The sequence below is a fragment of the Peromyscus eremicus genome, chromosome 1 (assembly GCF_949786415.1).
Source record: "Peromyscus eremicus chromosome 1, PerEre_H2_v1, whole genome shotgun sequence".
Lineage (NCBI taxonomy): Eukaryota > Metazoa > Chordata > Mammalia > Rodentia > Cricetidae > Peromyscus > Peromyscus eremicus.
The window spans coordinates 151,578,704-151,600,909 of NC_081416.1; the positions used below are offsets into that span (position 1 = coordinate 151,578,704).

At 53.2% G+C, this 22,206-nt stretch overlaps 2 protein-coding genes across 2 annotated transcripts in view; one reads left to right on the forward strand and one right to left on the reverse strand.

Annotated features, from left to right (window-relative positions):
- Ush1c (USH1 protein network component harmonin) overlaps nt 1–7,744 on the reverse strand; it is a 46,803-nt gene extending 39,059 nt beyond the window's left edge. Inside the window, exon 1 of the mRNA XM_059274424.1 lies at nt 7,640–7,744. Within this exon, the coding sequence (XP_059130407.1) occupies nt 7,640–7,675 (36 nt within the window). The 5' untranslated portion in view covers nt 7,676–7,744. The remainder of the gene's footprint in view (nt 1–7,639) is intronic.
- Nucleotides 7,745–10,682: 2,938 nt separating this feature from the next.
- Otog (otogelin) overlaps nt 10,683–22,206 on the forward strand; it is a 67,274-nt gene continuing 55,750 nt past the window's right edge. Inside the window, exons 1-12 of the mRNA XM_059253371.1 lie at nt 10,683–10,779; nt 11,181–11,241; nt 11,386–11,443; nt 14,615–14,690; nt 15,529–15,621; nt 15,782–15,936; nt 18,156–18,274; nt 19,474–19,679; nt 20,505–20,635; nt 20,850–20,956; nt 21,555–21,664; nt 22,046–22,174. Of these exons, the coding sequence (XP_059109354.1) occupies nt 10,683–10,779; nt 11,181–11,241; nt 11,386–11,443; nt 14,615–14,690; nt 15,529–15,621; nt 15,782–15,936; nt 18,156–18,274; nt 19,474–19,679; nt 20,505–20,635; nt 20,850–20,956; nt 21,555–21,664; nt 22,046–22,174 (1,342 nt within the window). The remainder of the gene's footprint in view (nt 10,780–11,180; nt 11,242–11,385; nt 11,444–14,614; nt 14,691–15,528; nt 15,622–15,781; nt 15,937–18,155; nt 18,275–19,473; nt 19,680–20,504; nt 20,636–20,849; nt 20,957–21,554; nt 21,665–22,045; nt 22,175–22,206) is intronic.

The window sequence follows — 22,206 nt, forward strand, 5'->3', positions numbered from 1 at the left end:
TTTGAACCCCACTGGTTCTGCTCTTTAGGGGGGCATAACAGCCCTGTCTGCTGAGTTGGAGGGAGGCAGCTAGTGGGTGAGGACAGGAGAGGGACTCTTCTATTGGCAGAAGTCTTGGGACTGACTTTCCCTTCTGTCTCTCTGGGGACTGCCTCTGCTGCATGCTTAGGTTTAAAGAGCAAGGGACTGTCCTCATGGATGACACTTACTATGCATGGACTGGAGACTAGAAAACCAGGGTAGGAAGTTGAAGAGGGCTTGGGAATTTAGGGTTCACGATTCTATTTCTCCGTCTTCCTGGGGCCAAGTACAGACAACTGGAGATGGTCTTCCGGGAAAACATCCTGCTCCTGGGGCCCCAGGCCCTGTGGAGAGCTCTTAGACGCCAACTACTGCATCCAGAGGCCCCGCCCACAAGTCACACCCTTCTAGTCCACTTCTGAGACAGCCTGCAGGCCTGGCTCTGCCTCACCTGAAGCTCACACCAACCCTGTCCTGATGTGTCCACGTCTGCAGCATCATCTTCTCCACACTCTGTGAACAACTCGAGTGCTTGTTCACAGACAAGCACATCCGGGGCGCAATGGCAATGGAATCTTCTCAGCACCAGCCACCCCCACACCCCAGCTGTGTTCTTTGTTTTTTAAGATAGGGTTTCTCTGTGTAACAGTCCTGGCTGTTCTGGAATTCATTATGTAGCCAGGCTGGCCTCGGACTCACAGAGATCCGCCTGCCTCTGCCTCCTGAGTGCTGGGACCAAAGGCGTGCGCCACCACCCAGCTGCCTCAGCCTCTCTTATAATTTCTAAGTCGTCCTTTCAGAATCACCGGTATACCAATGAACTAGGGAGGCAGCTCCATTTAGTGCAGACTGCTCTGGAGGTAGGAATGTGAAGCCGAATGGCAGGGGGCTCCACAAATAGAGGGACCATTCCCAATCCAAAAATGTCTCCACGGGGACTTGAGGAAATAGTCTGGCTTTGTTCTCTAAAAGCAGTCTCACACCTCATTCTACAGACTTTCAAGGGCACACAAGAAAGAGAACAGAAATATGGAAGTCTCCGGAAATCTGGCTGTGTGGTAACAATGCCACCATCACTCAAATTGGCCTTTAAAACTGTGGTTAGCAGCCAGGTGGTGGTGGAGCAAGGCTTTAATCCCAGCACCTGGGAGGCAGAGGCAAGAGGATCTCTGTGAGTTCGAGGCCAGCCTGGTCTACAAAGTGAGTTCCAGGACAGCCAGAGCTGTTACACAGAGAAACTCTGTCTTGAAAAACCAATATATATTTGTTTGTTTGTTATTTGATAGTAACACCTCCTCCTGGAATTCTCCCAAACACCAGTCCTTAAATGAGCTTTAGGAGGTCCTGCTCTGGGGCACTGTGTGCAATTCTAGGCACATAAAAAGTTCCCAGCACATAGTAGGTCTTAGCACTTGGTTTCTCCCCTCCTCTCTGGCTGTGATCTGTTTCCCCGTGGTCCCCCGTGGACATGCCATGCATGCAGATGCACACTCCTGGCGTCTGCTGAAGAAGGAGTGAGCTCCATTAGCTCCGATCTTGAGCCTCCCTTCCCTCCTGCTTCAGTCTTGGGTCAGCATCTTGTATCTCCTCAGCACACATGTCTGCAGCCTCCCCGGGTCTGTTTCCTCCTCACAGAAGAGCTGTTCCCAGACTCAGCCAAGGCAACTCTGCCTCCTCCCACGGGAACCCCGTCTTCCTGGAAGAGGCGGGCTGAGCCTCCTCCTCTAGAGTCTCCTGGAGGTCCAGCCTAAGCCCCTTCCCATCCCTTCATCCTGGCTGCACTCTGCTCACTGACCTACAAGCTACCCTGCCAACAGCCACAGGAGATAGACCTTATTATCCCATTCCACAGATGAGGAAACAGAGTCGAGAGACAGATCTGAGACTCTAGACTAAGCCTGTTGGTTCTCAAATCCCATCTACCACATGGTATCCACTTTCTGTGTGTCCCTTGAGTGCCCTTGTCCAACACACACTTATTAAGCACCTACTGTGTGCTAGATGCCAATCTTTTGTAACTAAATTTAGTAAGCTTTTCCTTTCCTAGGCTCTCACTCGCCATGGGGAGCAGAAGCCCTAACGGAGCTCTCGGTGTCCAGGAGCTGCTAGGGGTCTCTACCACACCATCACCCCCATGTCCACCAGTACTAATGTTCTCCCATTGATATGCAGCTGGCATTGTGTTCCCAGTCCTTCTCCCTCTCTGTGATTAGGCCCTTGCCTGCAGGGGTGACTCACTCAGGCTGGGAGAAAGGGGGTATGAATCAATTAAATAATTCTTGCTGCACTCTGCATGCTTCCTAAGCTGCTGTGCGGATTAAAGCACTCGGTGCGGCTTCCAACTGCAATGCCCTGCCTTTGCCTCTCTGTGCCTGCCCAGCCTCTTCCCAGTCCTTGTCCTGGGGGCTTTGCAGGGCCTCCCAGACCCTCTGGTTGTATTCTGCTGGTGGAAGACACAACATGAGAACACGCAATATGAGGAGAGAGGAAGCGTGTCCTTGGTCCCTGATGGCTTCTCGCTGCCTGTCCAAGCTGCTCAGGTATACCTGCCCTTCCTCAAGGCCAGGGATGAGCTCATCGGGGGAGAAGCTGCCTGTCTTCTGCTGCAGCTCTGGCTGCTGCGAGCTTAGCATGGTACATGGACATTTGCCTCCAGCATCACCATCACGGCTGCACCCTTCATCAGCTCCTGTACTCTCCTTGTCCCCACCTCTGCCTTAGGTCCTTCACTTGTCTCCTCCCTCTACACCTGTGTGAGCCACAGAACGTGGACTGTGAGTGTGGGGGTGGGGCCAGCAAAGCCCTCCCGGACTGTGTCTGTACCTCTCCCTGCCTCAGTTTCTCTTTGAGGATAATGGCTTTCATCATTAATTCAGTGAGTTAATATGGGAAGAGTTCAGAGCAGTCTCCAGAAAAGCAGGCAGTCATGTGTGTTTATTAAGTAAAACGAGGTAAGAACGAGAAGATGAAGTTCTGCACCCTCAGCAGCCGCCAGCGGTCCGCCCTCCATTCACGACAGGTGAGTCAAGGCCCAGCCTCCCTTCCACACAGTAAACACTCCAGCTTTATTTGACCCTTGTTTTATCATCTTGCATTCTAATTTCACGTATGTTGCTGTGATGGAAACACTCCAATAACCAAAAGCAGCTTAGGTAGAAAAGGGTTAATTTGGCTCACAGTTCCAGGCTATCATCCACCACTGTGGGGAGTCAAGGCTGGAACCCAAAGCAGCTAGTCAGATGGCATCCACAATCGAAGGCAGAGAAAACAAACGTTCCCTTGCTGCCAGCTCTCTCACTCATCTGGTGTCTTCACTCTCTTATGCTGTTCAGAACCTCGTGCCCAGTGAATGGCGCCTCCCACAATGGGCGAGCCTTCCTCCCTCAACTAACAACAAGACAGTTCCCACAGCCAAGCCCATCGGCCTGTCTAATCCACTCAGTTCCTCAACCCAGTCTCTCTTTCCAGCCAGGTGATTTCAGGTTGTGGCAAGTCGGCACAAAGGGAACATCTTCCATCTTAAAAAACAAAAACAACACTTTACTGAAGTGTGATTGGCACGTGAAAAGCTGTTTACATTCCGTGTATACAACTAGGTGAGTTTGGGGTGAAAATACGGCATGACCTGCACCACGAAGGTCACGGACCTATCCTTCATCTTTTCTGGAGTCTCAGCTGGGCCTGGTGGTGCAGTACTGTAGTCCAAGATACTCAGGGGACTGAGGCAAGAGTACTGCAAATTCAAGTCCTACCTGGGCCAGAGAGAGTTCAAAGCCAACCTAGGCAAGTTATCAAGGTCCTGTCTCAAAATAAGAAGTACAAAGAGAGCCTGGCCTCCTGGTCTATGTCTATAGCTCCCAGTACCTGGGAGGTGGAAAAAAAGAGGATTAGGAGTTCAAGGTGGCAGGGTGGTGGTGTCGCACACCTTTAATCCCAGCACGTGGGAGGCAGAGGCAGGCGGATCTCTGTGAGCTCGAGGCCAGCCTGGCCTACAAATCAAGTTTCAGGACAGCCAGGACTGTTACACAGAGAAACCCTGTCTCTAAAAAAAAAAAAAAAAAAAAAAAAAAAAAACCCAAACCAAGGAAAAAAAAAAAGGAAGTTCAAGGTCGGTCCTCAAATACATGGGGAGTTTGAGGCCAGCCTACCTGGGCGACACAAGAGGCTCTCTCAGAACAAAAGAAAAGTAAAAAGGGGCTAGGGTGTGGCTCAGCTGGGGTGTGGCAAGCCTGGCCTCCAATTGCACCTCTAGCTCCCCTACATGGCCTGGGGTTCCTTTGTCTCATCCGGCCCCTGGTGATAGGCTGGGTCTTCTCCATCTTCACTCCTACCCCAAGAACTCCAGAACCCTCACCTCTAGGCGCCCCCCCCCCCAACAGCCCTCTCCACCAGACATAGTTACAGGGCGCCTCAAATTGCAGGCATCCCAAAGGGACTCAGGTTTACTCTGTGCCGCCGCTGCTATGAGGAGCAGGGGGTCGTACCGTACCCCCTTCACACCTGCAGCTGGTCCACAAGTAAAGCCTTCTAGCTCCACTGCCAACCTCAGTCAACAGACCCTGTTCCGAGTCCTGCTGAGTGAAGTCCTCCTTCCACTCTGGGAGTCACAGGGCCAGTCATATTTCAACGCAAACCACTCTCAATTAGCCCGCGTCTCTGAACTCTGTCCTCATCCGCCTGTTCCCCTCAGAGTCCTGCCTGCTATTCTGAAGCTCGGCAGGCAGATGCTTCCCTCTTTGTGCCCACCGCTGTTCCCTCTTCCACACCCACCACATGGCGCCTCCCTCTTCTTCCAGGTTCAAATGTCACCTCTTTAGAGAGGCCTTCTTGGTGGCTGTACACAACACATCACCTGCTGGTTTTTATCCCCCGCCTTCACAGGGTTACTTTTCCCCCAGCATTCATCACAGCACCCCATCATAAGAAACTCTTCATTTCCTTGGTAACTGTCTGCCCCACCAGGGTGTGCTCCTGATGAGGGCAGGGCTTTGTTCTGCTCTTCGGTGCTTAGAACTCTGCCTGGCGTGTATTAGGAGGCCCGAGAGTGTTTATTGCACACATGCATACATGAATGAATCGACAAACGAATGAATGCATGAATGGATGAATGCATAGCAAACCCTAGAAGGGAAGGGCTCTTCTGGTCTCATTCATCCCACCCTCCCTCGCTGCTTGACTGGCCTCTGGCTGCTGGGCCTGGGGCAGGGTACACCAGAGCTGCTCATAAACGTGTGATTGCTGGAGAGGCAATAAAAGTTTTCCGAGCAAATGAGTAACCAGGTTTCTGCAACTCCAGCGCTGCTGGGAACAAGGAGGCTACTTTGAGAAGCCGGTGCTCTACTCTCTCCGGGGAGAGTCCTTAGTCCCTGATCATCCTGGCCTGGCTCTTCCCAACCCACAGCTGTTCCCTCCTACTGGGAAGGGCAGTTAGTGCTGTAAATACTGTTGGCTGCTTCTGGACAGGAACCACGAAAGGCTGTAGGAGCAACAGCTGGAGAGAACCTTTACAGTAACTCATACAGACTGGCCAGGGACCAGAGCATCCTACACTCAAATTCCTACCAATTCCTGTCTCCTATAGGCACTGCACACCCCCCTCATACAGCGAAGGACACAAAAGCTCAGAGACTGCATGGCTTGCTCTAGGTCTCCACATTAGTGAGTGGCAGGGGTGAGACTTGACCCTACTCTCGGGATTCCCTAAAAGCCCAGTTTACATAAGCCTCCTGCACCCATGCAGGACATGTTATTAAACAGTAAGCCCAATTCACAGATTTGAGTCTTCAGTTACAGACAGGACAAGTAACTTTGAGGTCACCCAGCATCATCCATGACAATACCTTAAACACCACCTCTAGCAACTAAAGATTTGGACTGCAAACTTCTGTTTAGGAGTGAATTTACCCAAAGCAGTCAGGAAGGGGGTATACAGAACAAGCAACAGCAAGCTGTAAAGTCCGTCCAGCTTGCCTGTGTCGCTACAGCATGTCCCCTCTCAATTCCCGGATGATCCCCATCCTGGTAGGGGAAGGCTGTTGCTGTATCTGAGACAGAAGGGCACAAAGTCCAGTCCAGGCCTTGCTCACTAAGATGCCTGCCCTGCCTGTGACATGAGAACATTAATAGGTAATGACTCAGAGGAGGAGCCTGGACAGGGAAATGCAGGGCCCTGAGGCCGTCAAGAACCAGGAAAGGAAGAAGAGGGGCGAATGTGTAGTCAAGCCAGACATCAGGGAACTGGGGGTGATTCTCTCAAAAGAGGTGAAGTGCAGGTAACAGCCCTGCAGGAAAGCGAAAGAAAAGCTGAAGTTACTCCTAGACCGAAGCCAGGAAAGAGAAATTCAAGCTGAGACAGGGAACGGGAACCTTTAAAGTGGGTTGACTGAAACCTACACTCACAAATGTTCACGACAGCTGAGATGTCTCCCCACACATCCCCAGGCTCACAGTGCACTTCTCAACACAAATGGTTCCCTTAATATTCACCAGCTCCCCAGTCCTGCTCAACTCTCAGTCACTTCTCATCCCTGGGAACGGGAGCCGGAATGCCCGAGGCGTCCACCCTTGCTGCCCCTACCAAACCTTGATCCCAACGCTCTGTGCCCGAGGCCTGCCTCCCACCCTTACAATAAGCCACGAGAGGGAACAGACTGGGTCTGACACAAAACGGGTGCTCAGAACATGTTTTAAGTGAATGGTTGATCCCTGTCGCCGGACCTAAACTCTTGACCTGTAACCTCTGGGGTCCCACGGTGGCTGGCTTCTGGGCATCTCTGTGGGAAGAAGGGGAGGGAGCACCCAATCCTTGCTTTAGGCATTCTACCCCTCGGACTGGGAAGGGGTTCATCTTGGTGTCAAGCCCCAGAGTACACAGCTCCCTACTCCTCGGGCAGGGCCTGTGAGCAGCTGTTGCCTGGCTTCACCCCCATCTGGGGCCTGGTAGGAGGTCCACCCCTGGGCCCCTGCCTCTCGGTGGTCTTCCGTGGCCTCACAGATCCTGCAGTCCGGGAAACACCTTAGGAAGTCCCTGACTTCAGTAAAGGTCTTGGAGGACTTTAAAGAACCAGTGTGGCCCCTCGCCAGGACATACCCAGGGAAGTAGGATTCTACTAGAGGGGTCTGTCAGACCAAAGCCAGGCTCTTCACACCCTCAACCCCTCCTCGGTCCTTCCCCTGAAGCCGGGCTGCACTGTTTTAAACCTGTCCCTCTGCCCTGTAGAAATGTCGGGGTGCTGGCAGGGTGCTCCCGGTTACTCTGGAAGTCAAAGGCCCAGTTTCCCTTCTCTCTGCCTGGCCCAGACACTTGCTGGGGTCCAGGAGACCCCTAGACTGGGGGCACCAGTAAGGAAGGAACTTTACCACTGTCTGCGTTCCCTGTCCAGTTTATCAGCCCCTGGAGGGCCAAAGGAGAAGCGACACTTTCTGGAGAGGGTCACTTTAGAAGCCCTCACAATGGGACTCCTAGCGTTCCCTCCTCATTCTGCTGAGGACCCCCCAACTTCAGAAGTTCAAGCCTGCCCAAGGCCCTCAGAGCAGGGAGAGGGTCCTTGTCCATCTCCCACCCACCGGACCAGGGACTCCACAGTCCACAGGGCTCGAGGCACCTCTTAGCTCTGACCTTGTGTCGGAATTCCCGGGCCACCTTCCGGTCCATGGCTGAACCTAATCCAGTTGCGTCCAGCAGCTCAACCCCGCTCCTTAGGGTGCCGGTCTGCGATGCCCGGGTGAGTCTGCCACCAGACCGAGGACACGCCTTTCCCGGGGCTAGGGGAGGGGCCTGGGAGAGCAGGGGCGGGGCTGGGAGGAGAAAGGGCAGCGTGGAGACAGGGTCGCCTGTCTTGGAGTTCAGCACCGAGGCCCTGAAAAGAAAGGGACTCCACTGTGTGGAGGTGCTAATGGGGGCTTGGTTAGCGAGGCTGGCGGCTTTTTGGAGTGGTTCCCCCAACACGTGGTTAAGGCAGAAGACTGAGGAGAGGAGACTTCTGGCAGAGGGGGTGAGAGGTAGTTCGGAACTTCGTTTCCTTTTTCAAAGAGTGCCCCATATAGCCCCGGCAGGCCTTGAACTCAGTATGTAGCCAAGGAGATGGTCCCCCGAAGTCCTTGCCTCTACCTCCCAAGTGCTGGGATCACAAACCTGGCCCAATGTGTCCAGCTGAGGTTTGGAACTCTTTGTGATGGCATTGGCATAGAAGTTCGGAGACCCTTCATGTAGGTGGATTCCCAGGCAGAAGCCATGGCCTTCCTGGGCCCACCTCTCCACCCCCGTTCCCACCCCAGCCCCCACCCCTTACTCCATACACTTCTCACCTTCTGCTAGGTTTCACCCAGACCTCTTCCACTCACCTTCCCAGTACAAAAACTCCTGGGGGCTGGGGCGGGTGTGTGTGTGTGTGTGTGTGTGTCAGGCTGGGTCTTTCTGTGTTCCATGGGGGCCTGCCAGTGTGGGGGAATGCCCCCAGCCACTGACTCACTTTCCCTCCACTCTTCCTTACCTGCTCGGTCCCCAACAAACCAGGAAGTAACCCAGCACACACATTCACTGGTGTGTGGTGGGATGTGGACCTAGTGCCTGGCTTTAGCAGAGGAGTTGTCTGACATGTGCAAGCCACGTTAAGGGGTGGACAAGGAGATCAACAGTGGCCCAGGTCAGGCAGGCACTTAACAGCTGTAACTTAGAGACATGAGAAGCCTCTTTAGATCCCTCTGCTATTTGCCAAGGTTTAGCAAGCAAGCTGTTTTCATAGGTGCTAAACTACGGCCTAGATTAAGATATAAATTATGCCTGAGAAAATAACTTGGAAAATATGATGTGTCCTCACCTTCTGATCTAGTTTCACTCTGGTGCTGTGAAAAACACTCTGCCCAGAAGCAACTTGGGGAAGAAAGGATCGTTCCATCTTACGCTTCCAGGTCGAATCCATCCTTGACAGAAGAAAAGGCAGGAACCCAAGCAGGAAGTTGAAGCAGAAACTGTGGAGGAGAGCCGCTCTGGCTCACTCTCTGGCTCACTCGCACCCGGGCGCGTGCTTAGCTAGCTTGCTTATAAAGCTCAGGACCACTTGTCTAAGGTTAGTGGCGCCCACAGTGGGCTGCGCCCTTCTGCATCAATTAATAAGACAATCCCCCTAGACACGCAAGCCCACAGGCCAGTCTGACCCAGGCAACTCCTCAGTCAAGGCTCTTTCCTCTCAGGTGACTCTAGGTTGTGTCAAGTTGACAGTTAACGGAAACTAAGATTCTTTGCTATTTACTGGGTAAGTCGGAGAGACCTCTGAGGCGTTTGGTGGTCGGGAGAAGACCACACGAGATATAGTCCTCTTTCAGTTTACGTCTTTGAGTCTCTACCTTTCTTTTCCTTCTTCTTCTTTTTTTTTGAAAGTTTATTTATTTATTTATTTATATATTTATTTATTTATTTATTTATTTTGTGTGAGTGTTTTGCTCGCATATAGGCATGTACACTGTGTGTATGTGCCTGGTGCCTGGGAAGGCCAAAGAGAGTTCCTAGAACTTGAGTTATGGTCAGTTGTACACCATGTGGGTGCTGGGAACTGAACCCTAGTCCTCTGCAGGAGCAACAAGTACTCTTCACCCCTGAGCCATTTCTCCAGCCTCTGCTGCGTTTCCTAAGTATGTCACATGGCTGTTGGTCTCCTATTTAGAATCCAGAACAAAGAATTCTTACCCAGAAGAGCGCAGCCCACAGCCAGCTGGCCCTTCTTTCCGGTGACCATAGACACTTTTTAAAAATACTACTCTCTATTGATTTTTCATGCGGCACTGGGTCCTGATTCTCTTTCCACAAATGCCTCTGCTCTGAGACCACCCTGTGTTCTGCAGGACTCTGTCGGTGACTCTCAGCTGCTGTCCCCAAGAGGCCAGCTTACCCACCATGTGTTTAGAACAGTAAGTGGCACAAAAGAGACTCTCAACAAATCTGCTAAATGAGTGTGTGCATCCCTAATTATACCCCTACTCAGGGGTTTGTGAGGGGCAAATACGAAATACCTCTTGTTCGTAAGACCAAAGTGGTTGTTGCCACTCTGGCCTTGATGGGGACAGCAAAGCCCTTTGGTCACACACAGTATTTCCTGAGCCAGCACTGGCATCCTGAGGACTAAGGCATGGCCTTCCCCGTTTGAGCCCTTACCGAGGATAAGATGGCGACTTGGGGCCCAGATGGAAGCCACAGTGGGCAGCTATGGAGGCACAGATTGGGACTCAGCAAGCCCGAGCCCTACTCTGCCACTGACTGCCGAGCGGCATGTCCCAGGCCGAGGGTAGCCTTCTATAAACGGAGAGAGGGTAGGTAGCTCCGGACTGTACCAGAACGTCTGTTTTCTAGTGGAAGGGGCTTCTAGGACCCAGGTGAGGGAACTGGAGTCTGTGCAGGGTGCCTCCTTGCTCCCCCCGGGGACTTCCCTGGGGAGGGGTAGTTACAGTGGTCGTGAAGGACAGAGGAGGGGCTACAGCCCGGCTTTTAACTTATGGTGATGAGCTGGGCAGCCCTGTAACTCTACCCTGGGGAGGAGTCAGGTGCCTGGGAGGAGGGCCTTAAGGAGCTGCAGGGCTGAAAGCCGAGGGACAGCTGCTGCCCGTGGAGGTGTGACCCACCTAGGAGCAGAGCCCAGCGGCAGGCTCTCCCGTCGCCTGGCACCCCGATGGGAGCCCGTGCCACCGGACTACGCTTGCTTCTCTCTTGTTTCTGTCTGTTCGGCGTTGAGCCTGCTACGGAGTTCATGCAGGTGCAGCGTCAGGGTGAGGAAGGGCCTGTGAACTGGGGGAGCCTGGGGCTGGGGGATGTTTAGGGGAACCGGTCTGGGCAGGTGGAAGAGAGCCAGGAGACAGATGGTGTGAGGAAGGGCAGAGACCCGTGAGCGGGGAGGCAGATATCGAGACAGCCATGCCTGGGACCCAGATGGCTCTAAGTTAGTTGAGAAGAGACCCAAGGTGGAGAACTAGAGAGAACTGAGGCCCAAGGAGTAGAAGGAAAGAGGGAGACCTTCTCTGGAGAGTCCTGGGAGCTGGAGAAGGGACTTGAGAAAGCTGGAGGTGGAGCGGAGGCAGGCAGTGCTGGGTTTTGGGGGTCAGAGGGAGAACAGGGTGGGAGGCCCCACGAAGGGGGCTTACCTGGAGTGGAGACCACCATCCCTCCTTAGCATCAGCACTTACATGGAAAGCCAGTGCAGAGCTGCAGCCGGAGCCCGCCCCTGAGCCCAGGTGAGTGCGTCTGTCCACTGCCTCCCATCTTACCTCAGCACAAACGGTCCAGGGGCTTAGCATACAGGGAGGGCTGGGCTTCGGGGTGAGTGGAAGCAGGTCTGCTCCGACTCCCCACCTCTGGCAAGCTCATTTCTCATCTAGTCACAGCTACCAGGAGATGTCCCTTGCAGAAGATGTCACAACCACGATGGAAGGCCAGGTAAGAGATGCCTGGGGTGGGAGGGTGTCACTGGGGAATGGGCTTCTTTCTGGGCCTGAGGTAATCACAGATCTTTTTTGGGGGTTTATTCAGAGAAGAGCTAACACTCCTGGGGTCTGGATGTGCACATTCATGAAATCTATGTGTTTCTCTTTTCCTAGTCTCTTGGGTCCCTAGTGATTTTTTTTTTAGGAAAGGTGGACACAAGGCTCTTTCGGGAGATAGCTGAGTTCCCCTCCACCCCAGAGGACAGCAGGCAGCTGTGGGTTTAAGAGGGTGGTATTCTCCTTCTCTTCCCTGTCTGGCCTGTGAGAGCTGGAAATCCTATTGCAGGCTCCTCTCCATACCATGCCATGTGCAGTGCCCAGGAAGGCAGCTTGGAGAGGCAAGACCTGGGCCACCTGCTGGGGGATGCGAGGAAAGACTAGTCAAGGAGCAAAAGCCAGAGAAGTGGATAGAGCTTGAGGTTGTCCTCTGACCTGCATACTCTCAAGTGTACACACACACACACACACACACACACACACACACACACACACACAATCCGCTGACTCCTGACCATCCCCTGGGGCCCACCCTCCCGGGATCCTTTGCTTTTGAAGGTTTGTTTTCTCCATTTGCCAGACTTTGGTGATCTCTGGATTGGATGACTCAGATTCTCTTTCTAATCCTGGCTTCCACTTGTCTTCTTTATTCCACAACCACAGACACCTTACACTTCAGTCCACAGATGGTGAAGCTCCTTCAGAAAGCTTGACCCTCAGCTGTGTCCAGCTCCCTTTGGGCCAGTGAGTTAGGGGAAATGATTTATACTATAAAAACTGTCCCTGCTCTCTGCCCTGCATGCACAGGGTGCAGAAGCCCAGCATGGGCAGATGCAGCTTGTTTTCTTCTCATCGGCCTGCTCTTCTAGGCATCAGGTTCAGGATCAGAGTCCTATACTATTTGAGTTGAAAAGTGGAAGTCGAAAGGGCTTTCTTCTCGTAGACAGGCAAGCTGACTTTTTGGGACCCCACATGGAGCGGGTAGACCAAAGTGTTGTTGGAGCCAGGTCTGCCCCTCTGTCCACGGGACTCTAGAAGTTTGTGCATTTTCACAGGGATAGTGACTCTTACAGCCATACGCCTCATTCCCACTGGACAGTATGCTTCCCTTGCTGGTTTCCTGGTTAGGCAGCTTCACGCATTTCCACTGAGAGGGGTCCGGTGTTAAGAGTTTCTATTGTCGGCCAGGCGGTGGTGGCGCACGCCTTTAATCCCAGCACTCGGGAGGCAGAGGCAGGCAGATCTCTGTGAGTTCGAGGCCAGCCTGGACTACAGAGTGAGTTCCAGGAAAGGCTCAAAGCTACACAGAGAAACCCTGTCTCGAAAAACCAAAAAAAAAAAAAAATTTATTGCGAGGATAAGATACTTTGACCAAAAGCAACTTGGGGAGGAAGGGGTTTATTTCATCTACAACTCTCAGCTCACAGCTCATCACTGAGGGAAGTCAAGGCAGACAGGAGCCTGGAGGCAGGAACTGAAGCAGAGGCCATGGAGGAATGCTGCTCACTAGCTTGCTCCCCATGCCTTTCTCAGCCTGCTTTCTTAAGCCATCCAGGACACTTGCCCAGGGTTGGTACTTCTCCAGTAAGCTGTGCACTCTCAAATGGATTATCAGTCATGAAATTCCCCCACAGACTGGCCTACAGGCAAATCTTATGGAGGCATTTTCTCAGTTGAGTCTCTCTTCCCAAATGACTCCTGCCTGTGTCAAGTTGACGTGGAACTAACGAACACAGGTCTTGAGCATCTAGTCCAGGTGACACAGGGAGATAGCTCCCATTATTCCAGAGTTAAAAGGACTGACAGTACTCTCCCTATGCAGTAACTGGGGACCTGAGGCCTACGTATTGTGGATGCTTTGGGGGTTTCTATCCAGAATGCCTGGTCTAAGAAAGTAGGGATGGGTCCCAGACTAGTAGCCAGGCAAGCTTACTTTCTTTTTTTTTTTTTTGAGACAACGTCTTGCTTCATGGCTGTGGCTGGCCTAGAACTTGCTATATAGACCAGGCTGGCCTTGAGCTCACAGGATCCACCTGCCTCTGTAGAGCTCAGGTATTCTCCAGAGGACTAGAGGTGTAACCAGGAGGCCATGAACCAGGCCGAGGAAAAAGACACTGTTATTTCAAACACCAAGTGAGGTTTAGTATACTTTTGATTACTGCTACTGTAACCACAAGAGTATTAGCAGTGCCAATTACTGAAGGGAGCCACAGGGGTTTCCTATCACCAGCAGATGACAGTTATGTTTGCTACTCTTAAAGATGTACAGTTTTACTCAAGCACACATCAGTAAAAGGTTTTCATATTTACATTATAATAATTGGTTTCCTTTGTAATCTTAGATTTTATGTATTTACACAATTATGAGACGGTGCCACCACAGGCCTCACTAGACTGTTAAAGGGGTTCATGACATGAAAATGATTACAAACCCCTGGTTTGTCCTGAGGACCAATTATTTGGACGAGATTTAAAGAATTCTCCAAACCAGGGGTGATTCCAACACTTGGGAGTGGAGGCAGGAGGGTCAGGAGTTCAAGTTACCTTTGGCGAAATATCAATCCAGTAAAATCAAGAATTTTCCAGGAAATGGCTTTGGTGCTTTGTAGCTTAGAAGCTGCATCTGAGGTGGTATGGTGGCTGCATTTACAAAGACTGTGCTTGACTAGAAGCTGTCCAGGGACCATGGGAGGAGGGTGGCAATGGTTCCCTCCATATACCCTTTCCCATTCCCCGAGGTCTCCGAAGGCCTGGAGGATTGCTAGCAAGGTGGGACACCTGATTCCTGGGCTATGTAAGAATTTCTGGGGAGATCTGAGGAACCAGGGGCTAAAGTGGGGCGGGAACATGGAAAACTGACTAAGGATTGGTCAAGGACTTCCCAGTCGCTGAGAAGGAGGTGGTTTGAGCACCTGGTGGACAGGAAGTCAGACTTCACCTGCCAAGGTCGGGGGGGGGGGGGGAGGGGGTTGAGCTTGGCTGGGCTCCAGGCTTCCAAACATTCCTTTTGTTCTGAGTCCTCTGCTGGAAGCAGGGCTTCATCTTGGGCATGTTTAGATGCTGAGAAAGAAGACATGGGAACCGAATACCCCGGTGCTCAGAACTAATTGTTCTCTGTCCCTAAAAGGAGGCTGCAGCCCTAGATGCGGTGGCCATGTCTTCATGGGAAAGGCGTCTCCACCGGGCCAAGTGTGCACCATCTTGTGAGTTGCGCCCTTCTCGTGACCCACGCATAGGAGAGTCTGGGAAGGCACCACTTGGGAGCCCCTTTCTGTGTGTGAAGTCTCTTCCTGTCTTCCCCAGCTTGGCTTGCAGGGCCTCTCCGTGTCCTGCTCACATGCTCATGGCCTGGCTCCTGCTCATACTGTCTGACTCATGAAATGGTTGGTCCCTCACCCCACCTCACACTTCTTCTGGTCTTGCTTCCTACTTCCTGTGGGGCGGTCCTGCCGTATGTTAATTCCTGTGGTCTACATCCTTACCTCTCCTGTATCTAAGGCCTTCTCGCCTCCCCACACACGTATGTCTAGTTGCGTGTCCTGTGTCTGTGCTGCCCCCATCAGGGGCAGTGTTCGTGTTTGTGTCCTGTCCATGACTCCTTCCCTCACCATACTCTGTCTCCTCCCCATGCGTGGTCATTCTCTCTCCTGTGTTCTCACACTCATCCAGGTTCATACTTCGGCCTCTTCTTGAACAGTGAATGCACGAGGCAGCCTCCCCCTGCTCCCCTCAAAGCCTTCCTAGTCTTGGTCTTGCTGTCTTGCCTGTTAGCCAGGAGCTTAGCTTAGTTTAAGGAACTGGAGTCCCAGGTCAAGTGGCCTCAGGGCCACTTCATGCATACTAAGGCTAAGACTCTAAGACTGTACCCCGAATTTCCATCAGAAAATGGACTGTGCCGTGGTCTTATGCATCCCGTGTGGCCCCCGTCAGGCTGGCTGTCTGGGCAGAGGCTTCACTTCCCTGGTGCCTGCTGGGAGGAGATGTGTGTCTTGGTTCTGCTGCTCCGGGGCAGCGGGGAACCTCCCTGTATCTCTCTTACAGACTTGTTCTCCTGCTTCAACGGGGGCGAGTGTGTGCACCCAGCTTTCTGTGACTGCAGACGCTTCAATGCCACTGGACCTCGTTGCCAGTTGGGTAGGTCTGATCTCTCCAGCCCCAGGAGGGACCGTGGGTTCAGAGAAGCTGTAGGTCCAGGAGCTGAGAGCCTGGGGGACAGAGGTGGCCCTGCCAGGTCTGGAACTCAGCCTCCAGCACGGTGCTCATGCAGAGCTAGGCTCACTTTGCTCTGTCTCAGTGTATAACGCCGGCCCTGAGCGGGACAGCATCTGCCGGTCCTGGGGGCAGTACCACGTGGAGACGTTTGATGGCCTGTACTACTACCTCTCTGGAAAGGGCAGCTACATGCTGGTGGGACACCATGAACCGGAGGGCCAGAGCTTTTCCATCCAGGTGAGGCCTCCTCTCTTCAGCCCTGCCGGTCCACGCAGGCTCCACTAGGCACTGGGAGCTGGGCAAGGCTGGGACTTTGCTTTTTCACTTTCCCCAGCTCCTGGGACTACCTGTCTAGAAGGAGCCACAGTCTCTAAGCCCCTGCTCACCACTTGCCCCCGGCTGTCCATTTGATCATTTAGTCAGGCAATGGTGTGTACTGTGCCCTTTTTCCGAGTACCGAGTTTCACGGTGGGATGCCCTTGGGACAGCAGCACAGACATGGTCTTTGTCCTCGAGGACCTTCACTTTAATAGAGAAACCACCACACAGACACAAGTGCCACTGGGAGCTGAGGTGGCAAAGTGTCGAAGCCTGAAAGGCTGCGTCCTGGGCACCTGATCTGGACTCTGTGAAGGATGGTGGTGACAGAAGGTTTCTTACAGGAAGTGACGTTTATTGAGATAGAAAAGGAGACTCATTGGAGGTAGCCAGGGGAGAGAAGTGGGGTTGGGGTGACAAGGCATTCTAGACAGGAATGCTCACGCTAAAAAAGAGTATGGTGCCTTGGAGAGGATGATGGGAATCTTGGGTGACCCTGTGTACACTGCCTTCCCCTGAGAGCCTTCCTGTGTTTCCTGACATCCCAAGCAGCAGAGGAGACACTCTGGGTAAAAGCCCCTCACCTCCCCACAAGTGTCTTACACCAACTGTTTCCTGGCCGGTCTTCTTTCCCACATGAGACCTTTCTGGGCCAGACCATGTCTTTTGGGCTTGTTCCCTGAACCGAGATGAGTGTGTTTGGGCAAAGCTTGTCAGACATCTGAATGCCGGGTGAGATTTGGTGTCCAACAGATCTGATGGGCGTTTCTGATGAGGGCACCTTGGCTGGCTGTGAGTTGTAGGGGAGGGGTAGGATTAGGGAGTTCTTAGTGCTCACTCGGGGTCATCCCTCTCCTGGCTAGCTGTGATCCTCCTGCCTCAGGCCTAGGCTGAAGGTCATGTCCTGGGTGTCTAGGTGCTGTGACAAGCATCAGTTCCTAGGTCTCGGTCTGTCATACCTCAGAGTTATTTGTAACTGGGTCATTTTCACAACTGTTACAGTTACATAGATGTCACCTGAGTGGGTTATGTAATCAATGCAGTGAGTTATACCCTGCATCAAAAAAGGAGAGAATGAAAAGATACACACACACACACACATGCGTGCACACACACACACACACACACACACGCACGCACGCACGCACGCACGCATACATCCTCATTAATATGAAGATTCAGAATACTTTTGTTTTGTTTATATATAGACATTTCTTTCTGTGAGTCATGATTAGCAACGCTTGATCTGGGTAGAGTGGCACACACATTAAATCACAGGATAGAGGAATTGAGGGACAGAGGCAGGTGGAGCTCTGTGAGTTTGAAGCTAGCTTGGTCCATGTAGTGAGTTCCTGGCCAGCCAGAGCTACACTGTAAGACACCATTTAAACAAAACCAACAATGTTTGAAAAACAACTTAAGACAGGGGTGGCTTTCATGATTCCCCCTCTCAGTCAAAGAAGCTTCAGGCCGGTCCACCACATCTAAAGGTAATAGAGTGGAAAGTTGGCTCCTGGGGAGTATCTCCACCTTTCAAACTCTTTCCCCCAAGCACTAAAAACCAGCCTCTGGATCTGTGGTTCTTAAAGTGTGGGTTCTTGACTGGAGCCAGAGAAGATGCATATGGGATGTGCAGCATGGGGGGGCGGTGTCTCTGTGCGCAGGACAGGGCTAATCTGTGCAGGCCAGGAGTGTGTGGGATACTGAACATGTGCTTAGATGGTGTCCGTGAGCATGTGTGTCTGGGTGTGTCCCAGTATGCACATCTGTGTGAGGCAATGTAAGTGCATATCTTGTCTTTTGATTTGATGAAACTTGGAGATGCCCCAGTGATCTGGGAAAGGCTCTGGAATCCGACACATTCAGATCTGGGTCAGAATTCTATCTTTGCTATTTCCTAGTCTTGTGTGCATGTGGCCTTCGTCCCTTCTCTCTGTTCCTCAGACAGTCTTGAAATGCAGGCAGTCAGAGCTCCGCCCCTGCTGCAGTGTTGGAGGGGGCACTGGGAAGGGCCACGGAGGAAATGTGTTTGGCACACGGGGGCCACAAATCCCCCCACATCGGTGCAGTGAAGCTCAGGCTGGCCTGTGGCAGTTGCTGCAGACTGCCCTCTGAATACCTGCCCCCCCCCCCATCAGGTGCACAATGACCCACAGTGTGGCTCTGCCCACTACACCTGCCCGAGGTCTGTCAGCCTCTTCCTTTCGGGTGAACGTGAGATCCGCCTGGCCAAGGAGGTCACCCATGGAGGTGTAAGGTAACTATGTCCTTCCACTTCCCTGACGTGGGGAAGAGGCTCTCTGTCCCTGTCAAGCTGAAAGGAAATCGGTAGCTGAGGGCAGCCTCTCCCACTCTGAGGCAGAAGTGCACACCTGGCCAGTATGTGTCTAGCCTGTGGTACTGGCAGGTGGATGCATGCCTCCTGGTGCTCTGCAGCTATCAGATGCAGTAAAAATTGCTAGAGAGCTGAGAGTTTCCCACTGGAAGTCTTTCTCCTGAGCTCACGTACAGTTCCTCTGAACAGACACACGTACTCATCCCTTTCTGAGGCCAGAGGGTCGCTTTTGAATGACGGTTGTCATGCTGGACCTTAGGGATTCCTGGGGACACCTGACCCGGAGTGAGCCCCTGTCTGAAGTGCCCTTGCTCTCTTCCGTGGTGCTCTGTCCTTCCTTGCTGTCTGGTGTCCTGAGTCGCTGCTCCCCACCCCCGCAGGCCCAGTGCCTGCCCCAACCCTGGACCTGGCAGGATAGTGCCAAGGGCAAAGCTGTGGCCTGAGGGGTTTCTCCTGCAAGTCAAGTGGGTTCAGACCTACCCCTGGCTAGATGTTGGCTTCTCCGGTCAGCTGGGCAGAAGCTGCCAGATTCCAGACCCCGTGGCTGCGAAACCGAGATGGGGCAGGCGGAGCAGGGCTCCTCTCTGTTCCTGACCTTCTGTTCCTCCCCCCTGCCCTGCTCTCGGCACTCTCCCTGTAAAACACAGCAAGATGAAAGCCTTTGTGTATGCTACCATCTCCTCCCTCCTGTCTGGGAGAAAGGAGCTGCTGCATTGATTCTCTCAAGATTTATCCCTGCCAACCACATTGTGATTTGTTGTTGTTGTTGTTTTGTGTTGTTTTTTTGAGACAGGGTTTCTCTGTGTACCTTTGCGCTTTCCTAGAACTCGCTCTGTAGACCAGGCTGGCCTCGAACTCACAGAAATCTGCCTGCCTCTGCCTCCCGAGTGCTGGGATTAAAGGCGTGTGCCACCACTGCCTGGCCACATTGTGATTGTGAAAGACCTCCCTGAAGATAAAAGAATCCTGATGCACTTTGCTGCACTTAGGAATTCTGGGAACTTGGAGGATGGGGACATAAGGAGCTCCTATCACTGGGTTAGGGGTAGCCGGCCTTGTGGTGAAGAACAGGGCCCGTGGGAGTTATGTGGGTGCTCTGCAGCCCTGGGCTTTGCTCTCAGGGTCCAGCTGCCACAGGCGGTGGGGGGTGTGCAGCTGCAGCAGCTGGCTGGTTATGTCATCGCACGGCACCCATCAGCCTTCACACTGGCCTGGGATGGTACCTCAGCTGTCTACATCAAGATGAGCCCAGAGTTTCTGGGCTGGACACATGGGCTGTGTGGGAACAACAATGCTGACCCTCAGGATGACCTGGTGACCAGCTATGGTGAGTCCAAAGGAAGGTACCTGGGGGCATATCTTGCTGGCGATGGAGACTGGGTCAGGCTCGGAGGGGTTGCTCTGGCCAGACCTCTGATGTCATGGTCACTGATGGTCGTGAAAACCCAATGGGATGAGGCAAGGGCTTGCTTTCAAAACTGTCGCGTCAGGCATGTTCTCAGCCGTGTTCTGGGCCTCGCTGTCCTCAGCTGTACAGTATTCATGATGAGAATCCCACCTGGGGTTGTGTGTAGACCCCCTGCACACTCTGCTAGGTGGGTTTGAACCTACGAGGTTTCCAGAGGAAGTGGGAATCAGGGCCTTAGAGAGCTGGGAAGAGAAAAGGCCGGCCTGGAGCTGAAGTCTCTGGTGGACAGGTTGGTGAGAGGTACAGGTGAAGCCCAGGGCACCATGGTGGCCCAGGCAAAAGCTCAAGAATGCCCTTTTGAGTACCCGCCATGTGCTGAGCACCGTACAGCTGTGGTTCTTGGCGGCAGTCTCCCTGGGGCGTAGCTCCCTTTTCTGCACATGGGGAAACTGAGGCAGAGGTGGGTGCGGGTGCTTGTTCAAGCTTGCACACTGTGCCTCTCGGTTGTACCATGTTACTTCTGTGGAGTGTGGAGCAGTTGTGAGACAGTACAGGTTCTAGGACATTCTCATCTCTTCTGATGAAACAGCTTTTCCAAGAGAGTGGCTCAGTTGGGAACCCAGGGGAGGGTGAGAGCTCTGGAGGCTGGCCTCTTCCCAACGGCTTTCCCTTGTTGCCTGCTGCTGCTCAGAAGTGCCAGTCCTACCACTCACGCCTTCATCACGACACTGCTTTTCCCTGCAGGGAAGCTGACTGATGATGTAGGGGAGTTCGTGCTCAGTTGGCAGGAGCAAGCCCCCCACAGCCCTCCAGGACCTGTGACTTCCTCCCTGCCTCGACCGCCATGCCTGCAGCAGAGCCCAGCATCCATGCAGGTCTGTGTCCTTGGGAGAACCCCCCCCCCCCGCCCCCGTGCCCACTGCCCTCAGTAGAAAGCTGTTAGTTGCCAGGGCCCAAGATGGCTCTTACCCGTGGCCCCTTCCTTTTTCTCTCCACCTTCCTTTTGTTTAAATTGGGATTCCTGTGGGGATGGTGAATCAGAGAGCCATGCTGTCCTCCCAGCCCAGCTCCCGCCTCTGCCCCACCCAGGGTGTGTATGAGCGATGTGAGGCGCTGTTGAGACCCCCCTTCGACGCCTGCCATGCCTACGTCAGCCCTCTGCCCTTCACGGCCAGCTGTACCAGTGACCTCTGCCAGTGAGTGGGCAGAGAGAGGATGGGGGGTATTGGATTGTGGGGAATGCCTCCCAATATTGGGATGAGGCTTCAGGATGTGGGTCACCGAGCCTAATAATTCTCAGCCCTAACAAAGCAGCTTGCCAAAGCTCTGAAATTCTCATTTGCCAAGATGGGATTTGGCTGTCCCATTTAACTGAGGCCCAGAGCAAATTGTTAGCAATGCTGGGACCTAAATCTAGGCTTCCTGCTTTGAGTCTAGGGCTCTGTATAGCTGGATACCTTCCTAGGCGAGGGTGCCCTGAAGTTCTTAGAGTGTCTATCTATGGTAGTGGTTCTCAACTTGTAGGTCATGACCCCTTTGGGGGATCGAACAACCTTTTCATAGGGGTCGCCGAAGACCATCAGAAAACAAACACAGATATTTACATTGTGATTGATAACAGTAGCAAAATTACAGTTATGAAGTAGCAACGAAAATAATTTTATGGTTGGGGGGCACCACAGCATGAGGAAGTGTATTAAAGAGTTCAGCATTAGGGAGGTTGAGAACCACTGGTCTATGGGATGGCGGGCTGCTGACAGGCTGGACTTCCTCGCATTCACTCTCTTTGTACAGATCAGGAAGCAATGATGGCACTTGGTGCCGAGCACTGATGGAATATGCCCGGGCATGTGCACAGGCAGGGCGCCCTCTGCAGGGCTGGAGGACCCAACTCCCACAATGCAGTAGGTGCAGTTTGGAGGTGGGTAGGAAGGGGTTCAGATGAGTTCTGATGAGGCTTATGTGTGGCAGCCACAGGCCTCAGCTCAGTGCCCTGTCCTGCTGGCTCACAGCCACAGCTGTCAGAGCCTTAAGCTCTGAGGTTCCGTCCTTGTGACACATGGGAGAACCAAGGCTGATCGTGAAGAGTGGGTCTGTGGCTGCAAAGTGAGGTACAGGGGGTTCTCCGAGCACCCCGGCTCTCACCAGTCTCTGGGGCACCAAATACTCCACCTGGGACCGGGTGGGGATCAGGGACAGGAGAGTCCTCTCGTTCCCATCCCGGGACCTGGGGTGAGGGTGGGTGCTCGCCAAGCAGACAGACCACAGCCTTCTTCCCCCCGAAGCCGTGTACTGTAAAGAGAAGGCCTTCACCTACAACGAGTGCATCGCCTGCTGCCCGGCCTCCTGCCAGTCCCGTGCTGCGTGTGTGGACAGCGAGATCGCCTGTGTGGATGGCTGCTACTGCCCCAATGGTTCGCTGTGGGGGAGGGCAGGCAGTGGGGGG